Source organism: Cyprinus carpio, chromosome A3, assembly GCF_018340385.1.
Source record: "Cyprinus carpio isolate SPL01 chromosome A3, ASM1834038v1, whole genome shotgun sequence".
In the NCBI taxonomy this organism is placed as follows: domain Eukaryota; kingdom Metazoa; phylum Chordata; class Actinopteri; order Cypriniformes; family Cyprinidae; genus Cyprinus; species Cyprinus carpio.
Window position 1 is genome coordinate 15,770,468 of NC_056574.1, and position 11,195 is coordinate 15,781,662.

The 11,195-nt window shown below is 35.3% G+C and overlaps 1 protein-coding gene across 2 annotated transcripts; it reads left to right on the plus strand.

Annotated features, from left to right (window-relative positions):
- Nucleotides 1-2,836: 2,836 nt before the first annotated feature.
- Nucleotides 2,837-7,718, plus strand: il21r.2 (interleukin 21 receptor, tandem duplicate 2). Of its 2 annotated transcripts, XM_019068146.2 has the most exons (9): nucleotides 2,837-3,087; nucleotides 3,442-3,577; nucleotides 3,677-3,791; nucleotides 3,928-4,085; nucleotides 4,181-4,332; nucleotides 4,516-4,684; nucleotides 4,817-4,904; nucleotides 5,041-5,125; nucleotides 5,625-7,718. In XM_019068146.2, exons 2-9 carry the CDS (start codon nucleotides 3,508-3,510, stop codon nucleotides 6,126-6,128), a joined length of 1,341 nt encoding a protein of 446 aa, XP_018923691.1. In that variant the 5' UTR covers nucleotides 2,837-3,087; nucleotides 3,442-3,507; the 3' UTR covers nucleotides 6,129-7,718. The 2 variants fall into 2 exon arrangements, with proteins under 2 accessions (XP_018923691.1, XP_042576502.1); XM_042720568.1 differs by having other exon boundaries at nucleotides 3,442-3,791.
- The last annotated feature ends 3,477 nt before the right edge of the window (nucleotides 7,719-11,195 follow it).

Here is an 11,195-nt window from a genome sequence, read left to right on the forward strand (position 1 = left end):
GGTCCACTTGAGAGATAGGTGGCGGTAATGCACTTAAAAGTCTGTGATCCGCCATAAAGCAAGAAGAAGAAGAAGCCTCACGTGCCTGCTGCTGAGAACACGCTCTCGAGAACAGTTCGGACATTGCGTGAATCAGAGGTAAAAAAAAATATATATATATATAAATACTGTTCAGTTTCTTGCACAGACCGATTGTTTTGTGTGTATGTATCATCAAGTGCCACAGGGTTTAATTTGGTTTTGTATGTGTATGTTTTTTTTTTTTTTTTATTTTTTTTTTTAATTGTATGTTTTAGCCATGGTTCCCATCCACTTACATTATAAGACTGACAGACTGCAACGGTTTGAGCTAAAAATCTTGGTTTGTGTTCTACTGAAGAAACAAAGTCACCTACATCTTGGATGTCCTGGGGGTAAGCAGATGAACATAAAATGTTCATTTTTGGGTGAACTATCCCTTTAAGGCCCGTTCACACCAAGAACGATAACTGTAAATATCTAAAAATCATTCTTTATTTAAGAGAATTCACACCACAACTATAACGATAACGATTTACAGGAACAATATCAATAAAATCCCTTTCAGAAAGATATTTTCTAGCTAATGAAGAATAAAACACTGACAGCCAATAACAATCCATTCTGCTTTAATATGCTCAAGCATTTAAAATAATAAATGAAAGCGTGCACCTATATTAAACAGAACGGTAATGTGCATTGGTGTGGACAATAATATAGTTATCTTTATAGTTAGCTTTCTTGGTGTGAATGATGGAAAGCATTTTTAATTATTTGTCATTATGCACTTACAATTTTTGGTTAACACAACCTCTGCATTTAGTATGCAAGAGTAGAATTAGTGCATCCCAAATCATCAACTGTTGAAAATAACATGCTAAAAGATCCTGGGTGGTTTACTGTGTCAGGTGACTTGTCCAAAAAAAAGACAAAAAATCTGTTTATGCTTTTTGAGGTTATAAGTTAAAGTTCAAGATTTAGTCACTGAAAAACCAATACTGTGATCAACTAATACTTTGAATATTTGCAGGATGTGTAAAAATGTTAAACCTAAGATATGTAAGTTCTGAATTTAGCGTCATGCTAACACAAACAGTACATGACAGGGGCCTGTGGTGATTTTATGATGTGGTTGTACAGTATGTCTCAATACTGGCAAAGCGTCTAAATACACACTCAGCCGCAGCTCTACTTTCCTAGCAGCAAATAAAGTATGTTTATTTAGCGTGTAGCAAAAGTATGGGATGTAAGGTGCGACCAATGTTTAGGTACTCATTATGAAATGAGGTAAGACTGAGAATTATGCATTTCGTGACTTTTTTTTCGTGACAAATCCTTGAGCTGTGCAGTTCTTCTGTCTTTGCACACAATGTTGCAGTTTTCAGAGTTTGCTCAGAGCAAGATAAGGCATGTGTCAGACAGATCTACAAAATGCAAGCCACCTGATAATACTACGGGTATTTCTACATATCAGATCTTTTTTTACGAATCATTAGCTCAGCAGATGGTGGGTAGGGGGGGGTGCTTTTTAACCTATTCATTTTTTCCATTAATGCTTTGATTTCCATGAAATGATTAATGCACCTTATTATAATGATTTGATTATCTATTACTAAGGAAGTAGACACTTTGATGGTTAGAGGTGATTACAGGCTTAACTTAAACTAGAATTAACTGTTTGAAAGAAAACTTACATTACCTTTTTTTTAGCCTTACTGTACAATTTGTTTTGTTTAAAAGCTATGCTGTTAGTATTAACAATCACGTTTTCCTTCTGTAAGTCATATCAACTTGTATAACAACATTTGTGGCCTTACTTTTGGAACTGTATATGCAGGAGCACTTTAAAAAGTTTTCTGCAACATTTGAAACTAAAACACTGTAACATACACTAGGAAGCCACAAATAAAAGTTCATATTTGTAACTTTTAATCTTTCAAATCACTGTGCAAAATGTCAGTTCAGTCATTTATAGAAACATTCATACACGGGGAAAGTCATATCAAGATGTTTCTGACTGGAAATGTTACATATGTATTAGTATAATTTAGAATAATAAAAAATAAAACAAAGAATTATGTGTAAACGTATTCAGATCTTCCCTTTGGTATAATACCTTTAGCTGATATTGACGTGTGATATGGATAGGTTAGGGATGGGTTTGGTATGGTTAAAGGGTCAACAGTGTGCAGGGGTCAGTTTGATTATAAGGGAACACAGTTCAATCTGCTTTTATTATATTATATAAAAATTATTTGTTTTCTCCTTTTTATTTTTTATTCAAGGAATAGCTGTCCTGTTTAATGATATACTGAATAGTATACTAATGTGAGTGTTGAGGCAATAAAAAGTTTTTTTTTTTTTTGCACCAAAATTACAATCTGTTACGTCTTTAGCCAGCATTTAGCTAAACTTAACCAGCCACCCTTTGCATAAACCTTGTTAAATAAGTCCAATGTCCATAAAGATACTAAATGATTACTAATCGTTTATAAACATTAACAAATGATGAATAGTTTCCACTTTCGATTTTTTTTTTCAAAAACATGAACAAATGATTAATAGCTTATTTGTTAAGATGTGTAAACAGAGGTCTACACAACAAACAAAAACCAAAAAATAAAGATCATATGATCTGAATATTTACTGACATTTGTAAGCATTTCAGTTTACAGTAAATACATATCTGTTAATTGTTAGGTAATGTTTAGTAAGTTCATTAGTAAACATTAACAAGAACATTATCATATTTCTAGCTATGTGCATATGTATATTAACTAATGATCTGTTAAGGATTATACAATGTTTGTTAATGATTTATAAATTAAGGTTATTATAAAGAGTTACCTTTAATTTATTGTAAAAAATTAACGTGTGATACGTAGTTCAGAACCTCGAGATGCCATCTTCACTAATGACAGATTTTTTAGATAATGTTGAGGTTAAGACCTCCTACATGCACAGGAACACTTCTCTGTATATAAAGCAATCTTGATGCCCTTTCACTGCCTCAGACTTCAACTTTCTTGCTGTTATGTAATATTTCTCTAATGCTTCAGAATCAGTTTGGTGAGTTGCTATGTGTCTTCTTTAAAATTTAAGTGTAAATACATAAATGTATGATACATACTTGATTTTTAAGCATCTTGGGTGTTTTGACTTTGACTGTTTTTTTTTTTTGTTTTTTTTTTTTTTTTTTTTTTTTTTTTTTTACAAACAAATGTTCAGCATGAGCACCAGATTTTTAATCACTTAGGATTTAAATGAATGGCACCTGAGTGGCTTTTATATTGAAGGTATTTCTTTATTAGTTTAAGATGAATCGCTTGTATTCCTTATTCGTTAGTTGCCTTTAACGTCTGCTAAAAATGAATAAATTGTTGCCTTTATGCTGAACATCTTATATGAGTCACTTCTTGTCAGTTGCATGTGCTGACTTGTGTGAGTTCAGAAAACTGGAAGAGCGTGTTCATTCAATCCTGTACAAGAATGATGAACCGCACTGGGACTTTCTGCATTTTCTTGGCTTTTTTAGTGCATCTTAAAGCGACTTTACAGGGTAAAACATGTTTCTTAAATCTGCAGTTTCAGTCACAATGGATTTTGCATGCACTTCCGAAAATGTATGACCATTTCGCTATTTCATCTCTGACAAAAGGACACATCTGTGTGGCAGATTATTACAATACCATCAGCTGCTCTTTAAAACTACCAGTCACATCCACTAAAAACATATCATACCGGTTGGAAGCTTATTTAAAAGGCAAAGACCAGTAAGTATGCTCCAGTTATTCATTGCCATTGTCTGTTCAATCATTCATACACTGTTTTTCAGTTTTCATATGCAAATGGTAGTCAACATTACCAGTTCATTGCAAGATTTTCCCAAACATGGATTTCCACACACAGGAAATATGTCTGCCAACTGCAGAGAGTACGTGAAGATCACATCTGCAGTTTAACAGTACCAGGCTTCAGGAGTTTTGATGAATATTCACTTTATTATTTGGAAAATGGATATGAGAATTCATCTCTGTTGGATGCTTCTTTTAAGCCAGTAAAAAACAGTGAGTAGATTTTTAGATTTGTAATCAAAGAAAAAAGTGATTTACACTGTACACAGTTTATATTTCACATACATGAAGCTTCTTTCTTTCCTCAGTTAAACCAAAGCCTCCATTTAACCTGACGTTACAATATGCAAATGGAACGTATCATTTCTTTTGGAAGAGCGGATATGAAAATCATGTTTATCGACAAGCTCTACCCATCAGATACCAATTCAAGTACCACAAAGATGGAAATCATACAAGTGTAAGATTGATTATAATGATGATTCAGTTATGAATGTCCACCATTCATAGAGCATATTACCAGAGAACATCCTCTGTTTCACCCACATCAAAGAAACTTATATAACACCATCTATCAGTGTATTCCTGTTTTGAAAATTAATGTCTTCTATGAATGGCTTTACATTAATGTTACTTTTTTAAGGCGGTCAGTGTTCAAGCAGAAAACAATATGATTCAGATTGATGAAATGAAGCTTGATCCGGGCACTACATACACTGTGATGGTGAAGACTTTGATAGATCATGGAAATGTCTACAGGGGAATGTGGAGTGACTGGAGCAGTGCAGTAAAATGGAAAACAGCATACAGAGGTGAATACTGTGGTAGCTACTGTTTTACATTTACACGCTCATGTAAATTTTAACTCGATCTGTTAATGTAAAATCAAAGTCAATCCATCCATGTTTTCTGTGTTGATTATTTAAAGCTCTCGTTTTTGTAAGATGAGCCCAATCAAGTCAGCAAGATTGCCATTGGAATGTTTTCAGTGGTTGGACTTTTAATCCTGCTTATGGCCATTCCTGCTGCAAGGTAATTGTTTATCATACACCTGCTATATTTATTGCGCAAGTATGCAGTACGTGGGAAAAATATACAGAGCTAGTGAGCAACTCTGGTGTCACAGGAAAGATGACTGGAAATAATATGCAACATTTATGCATTACAGATTTAAGATGAACAAAATTTTATGGGTGCCAACACCAGCAACGTACTTTCAGCCACTTTATCAAAATTACCAAGGCAATTTTCAGGTAACATTTCACACTTCAAATAGACTAGGGTTAGCAGAGGGTTTGAACACATTGAGGTTAATAATGTTAATAATGTTAATAATGTTTCAGGGTCACCTGATCCTTCAGAGATCCTTGCTAAGTTATTATTGGTGCTCAATTATTAATAGTTGTTATTATTATCAGTGTTGAAAACAGCTGCTTAATATTATCTTTCCCCCCATGATTCTTTGATTCTTTGTTGAAATGGGGAAGAAACTCACTTACAAAAAAATATTAAGCAGCACGACTGTTTTCAACATTAATAATAATAAGAAATATTTATTGAGAAGCAAATCAGCATTTTAGAATGGTTTCTGAAGATTCATGTGACACTGAAGACTGGAGTAATGATGCTGAAAATTCAACTTTGCATCACAGGAATAAATAACATTTTATTCTTATAGAAAATAATGGTTTAAATTGTAATGTATGTCCATATATTCACAATCTATTAATGTTTGTCCTCCTTTTTCATTAGTGTTGGGTTTTGGCAAAAAGTCCTTTACACGATTTTCACTTTATGGAAGACTTTTCAAAAATTGACAAGATTTCTGAGGTCATAACCACAATGCAGGATCAGGTAGAGAAAACGGGCATGTATCCCACGGCACAATGCCACACACCCTACGTGGGCCCCACAGCTGAGGTCTGGGCCCCGTGCCAAATGCCTGATACACGCAGCGAGACGAGCATCTCGTGTGAGGATTTTTCTTTGTTCTGCGAAGAGTTGCCTGATAAAGTGGGCAACCTCATCCAGTCTCTGAACGTGGCGTGTCTGAGTGGGGATGTTCTGTCTGTGAAGGACTCGGCTCTTAGTCTCGAGTGTCTCGAGGACTGCGAGGCTTCCGAAGCACCGGTTATCATTAACCCAGTGCCTGTGTGTTTCAAACAAGACTACTGCACTCTCACCAACACTCTCACAGGCCATGCTCCCACCTTCTCCAGAGATGTAGAGCAGGACGAAAACACCTCTAATGATTAAATGCAGGAAGGCATTACATTACGGACATCTGCAAATACATGGACATCCCCAATTGATATCTAATGCTGATCAGAGGCCTTTTAAAAAAAAAAGTATGAAAACAAGTTGTCTGGTGGTAAAGTAGCTATGATATTCCCTCTACTATGGCTTACATTTGAAGTGAGGTTTGAGTTTTTGTGTGCAGTGATTATATTTTATGTTTTTCTTCCATTCATTAAGTAATATTAGCATTGAATATTTATATATCCATTTGTGATATTTGTACTGAGAAGATTTCATGTGATCAAGACTGTTAAAGCCAAACATGATCTGACTGCAATTTCAAGAATAGACAAACATTTAGCAGTTCACAATTACTGTATTTACACTAAGATAAGTAAAGGAGTTTTCTGCTATCTTGAATGGGGTGGATCTTATATACTGCTTACAAGTATTGGGCGCAATAGTCATCAGGTCACTTTTTTCCCAGGTCACAGTAAAACCTGATACATTCCCAAATCTTGTAATTGCAGTGAGGAGATGTGGAATAGACTTACTAGGGATCTATGTTAAACAAATGTATAAAGTGAAATATGTTGTGGGAGGCAACCTATTGTGATTGGTTGGAAATCTGCCTGTTGCTGAATGTATGCAGCCAAGGGCTCTATCACAACTGTGAAAAGAAATGGGGACAGCGGGCAGCCTTGTCTTGTCCCTCTATAAATTGAGAAAGGAGCTGAGATAATATGATTAGTCACTACTGAGGCTTTGGGACAGGAATATATATTTTTTATCCATTCTCTTAACACATGGCCGAAACCAAATTTCTTTAGGGCTGACATCATATATCTCCATTCTGCTTGGTTGAATGCCCTTTGTGCGTCCAATGAAACGATTGCAGCATCTTCTTTATGGTTTGAATATAAAACACAGGCACAGGCGACGTAGATTAAAATACATATGTCTGCCTGGCATGAAGCCTGTCTGATCTGGATGTATAATATCACAGATATGCTTTTTCAATCCATTTGCAAGAATTTGGCCAGTTATTTTGGTTTCAGTGGGTAGTAAAGAAATTGGTCTATATGATGACACTAGCAGCCGATCTCGACCTGGTTTAGGTGTAAGAGCAATATTTGCGTCATACAGTTTTGGGAAAACAGCCAGCTTCCTGTGAATGCCTAAACATACGTACCAACAATGGCAATATAACCTTACTAAATCTTTTGCAAAATTCGATGCTGAACCCATCAGGTCCAGGGGTTGGGGAACTCTTTAATAGCATTTTCCACCTCTTCAATGCTTATTTCTGCATCCAGTGCCTTTAAAGCCTCTTCACTTAATTTTGCCAAGTGTAGTCCTTCCATAAACCTAGCAGTACTTTTCTGGTCAGACTTCCCTACGGGAGTATAAACCTCTGCATTAAACTTTGCAAAATTGCAATTTATTACCTTTAGATTGGTTATTAGTGTCCACTCTTTGTTCTTAATTTGATACATGGTGCTAGCAGCTTTATGTTGTCCTAGCTGCCACGCCTGAAGGTTATGGGGTTTATCACTTAATTCATAATATCTTTGTTTAACCTTACATAATAAATTCATAATAACTTCATCCTTTAGGAGTGCGTTATTTAACTTCCATCTAAATTCTCCTCTTGAATGATCTAATCTGAGGTCAACTGACTGTGGATTATGATCTGATATTATAATGTTGTGATATTGTGACTTGCATGCATTTGGTACTAAATTTAAATAGAGCAGAATAAAAATCGATGCACGAATATGATTTATGCACACGAGAACAAAAAGAAATTGATATCTGAGGGATTAAGAATTCTCCATATATCTACAATGTTTAGGGATTGCATATACAGTCTTAACACTGCATTAGATTTAGATGCCACACTGGCAATCGGACTCGGTTGTCTATCAAGTACGTTGTCCAGCACACAGTTGAAATCACCTCCAATAATTACATTTGATTCAGAAATACTGGGGATTAATTTAAATACTATTTGAAAAAAAGAGGGGGTCATCATAATTTGGTGCATATAAATTAACTAAAGTAATTTGCTTCGAATTTATAGAGCCCAACACAATAACATATCTACAATTTATATCAAAGATAGTTTTATCATGAACAAATGGTACTTTCTTACGTATCAAAATAGCCACACACCTGGCTTTGGTAGAGAATGTAGATTGATACACTTGTGCAATCCAATCAGACTTTAATCTATTCTCGCTTCCCTTCTTCAAGTGTCTTTCTTGAGTAAAACCTAAAGTTTTGAGATTTAAAAGAACCTTTCCACACTTAACAGGACTATTAATTCCCCTGACATTCTAGCTGATGAGCCTAAAATTGCCCAGTCTATCACTGTGATCTTTATTATAAGTATCAATTGACATTTATGTAATCACAAAAAAATATATATATATATTTATGAAACCGTACTATAATACAAAGATGAACATTTGAACCTCCTTTAGAACGTCTAGACTTAAACACAACAAATAGAACACCCACACAAGTTTTCCCTCCCACCCACCTTGTGCTTCCAAGGAAGGAACTATGAAACCTAGCCTTTTTGCATGCAAAAAAAAAAAAAAACCTTACCAGCGACTGTATACTGTAGCCACCTACACTCCTCTGTAACGGTTCAATATACTGTCCGCTTTAAGAATACATAATCCTTGATAATCATGTCCATATTTTGAAACTGATTAGGCTTCCTCTCTGTGCAAAGTCTCTTAATGCTTGAGCAATTAAAAAACTTTGGGGGAACAATTTGGGGAAGGCCCTTTTCTGCATCTGTGCCCCAGTGCACAAGGCAAGGTCCATAATGATCGGATGAGTTCGAACACTTTTAGGATGAACTGGAATGGAGATCGTGAGCTAGGCCTTCTCATCCAACATCAGTGCCTAACCTCACAAATTCTCTACTGGATGAGTGGGCAAAAATTTACACAGAAACACTACAAAATCTTGTGGAAAGCCTTTCGAAGAGTGAAAAATGTTATAGCTGCAAAGTGGGGACAAACTCCATTGTCTTTGGATTTAGAATGCAATGTCATTAAAGTCCCTGCTGGTGTAATGATCAGGTGTCCCTAGACTTTTGTCCATATAGTGTACATTTAATAATACAGTATATTTAATACACTAAACACTTTTAAATAAGAAAGTAACTGCAAGTGAACATTACCAGGGTAAACTTACATGTAGGAGAACATAGATAGATAGATAGATAGATAGATAGATAGATAGATAGATAGATAGATAGATAGATAGATAGATAGATAGATAGATAGATAGATAGATGGTACCTATAGAGGTAAATAGGAGAGTGTAAAATATATAAATAGACAGACAGACCAACATAAATAAATAACAGGATACACTTCTATAGAGGTATATAAGAGAGTGTAGACAAAAAAAAAAAAAAAATAAACCTTAAGAAATTAACTTCTATGGAGGTAAATGGGAGAATGTAATAAATAAATAAATACATATGAAAGTAACTATAAATAAACTTTAGGAGTAATAGAGGTAAATGGGAGAGTGAAATAAATAAATAAATACATTTGAAGTAATTATAAATAACTTTGAGCAGGTACAATTCTATAGAGGTACATGCTAGAGCATAGTAAATACAAGTTTACGTTCTCATTTGCTTCAACAGCAAAAGAAAAGCCTATCCACAAGAGGAAAACAATATATAGAGAGAGAAGCGTCAACTTTACGGTGTCTCCCTGATTCTCTGTGCTGTGCTGCCCTCTGCTGTCTAGACTCTCAAGCCGCTCCACTGCACGCGAGAGAGAGACCATAGACGAGAAAACACTCAATCTGCCCTGGTCTGATGTTTCCAGCACATGTAGATTATGTTATGATATATTACTCCGTTATATTACTTAGATGTATATTTTACCTCTGTAAATCTAATATTTTATCTTATGTTATTGTAACTTATACACTTACATACACCAATTCATTTTGCACTACATGCTTAATACTTTTTATATATTTTTATTACTACTATTACTATTTTTTTTTTTCTGTTAATACATATGTGCACTATTTGTAAGCAGCCCAGCTGCAACTGCTTTGGCAATACAAATGTACAGTTTTTGTCATGCCAGTAAAGCTCACCTAAATTGAATTGAAACTGAATTAAATTGAGAGAGAGAACCAATCATACTCTATGGATGTGAGGTGTGGGGTCCACTCACAAACCAAGACTTCACCAAATGGGACAAACACCCAATAGAGACACTGCAGGCAGAATTCTGTAAAAATATTCTTTGTGTACAATGAAAAACTCCACACAATAACTGCAGAGCAGAATATTAGGGCTGTACCCACTAATAATTAAAATCCCCCTAAAAAAAAAAAAAGACATTAAATTCCATGCACACCTAAAAAGCAGTCATACTGAGACCCTCCACCATAAAGCCTTAAGCTAGCAAGAACTGAACCCAGAGAAAAGCCCCCCCAGCCAGCTGGTCTCAGAACTGAATTTACTAGACTAAATCAATCATAAAAACACAGAAAGAGAAATATCTGAAACATTGGACAGAAGCAACAGCTCAGCAAAGTAAATAAGAAAGCTATCTGTCTCTAAACAGAGAAAATAAATCGTCAGAATACCTAAACTCAGTAGCAGACCCTAAACTAAGAAAAGTCCTGACCATGTACAGACACAGTGACCATAACCTCACTTTAGAGACAGGCAGACACAGACAGACCTGCTGCCAAACGAAGACAGACTGCTCACAACATGAAGTGAAAACAGAACTGCACTTTTTAACAACATGCCCTAATTATACACAAATTAGGGAAACATTTTTCCCCCAATTCACAAACCAGCACAAAGACTTCAACCAGATACAACAAAAGGACAAACTGCCGTACATTCTGGGAGAAACCTCAACAAGCTCTAACCTGGCTGCAAGGTATGTCAAGCCCTGCCACGATAAAAGGACAAGCAGTAGAACAGGACCACAAGTCACAGCCGGAAGAAAACACTGTACAACAGTGTTAAACTGGCATGACAGGATCCAGTCCTCTTTATTAGAATTTGTATTATTACTT

Bases quoted from the DNA above. Each gene is read 5' to 3' on its own strand.
- il21r.2 (XM_042720568.1), top strand. From the start codon at position 3,508: ATGATGAACCGCACTGGGACTTTCTGCATTTTCTTGGCTTTTTTAGTG. The intron at 3,792-3,927 runs GTAAGTATGCTC...TTCCACACACAG, and splicing joins TATTTAAAAGGCAAAGACCA to GAAATATGTCTGCCAACTGC. The intron at 5,126-5,624 runs GTAACATTTCAC...CTTTTTCATTAG, and splicing joins ATTACCAAGGCAATTTTCAG to TGTTGGGTTTTGGCAAAAAG.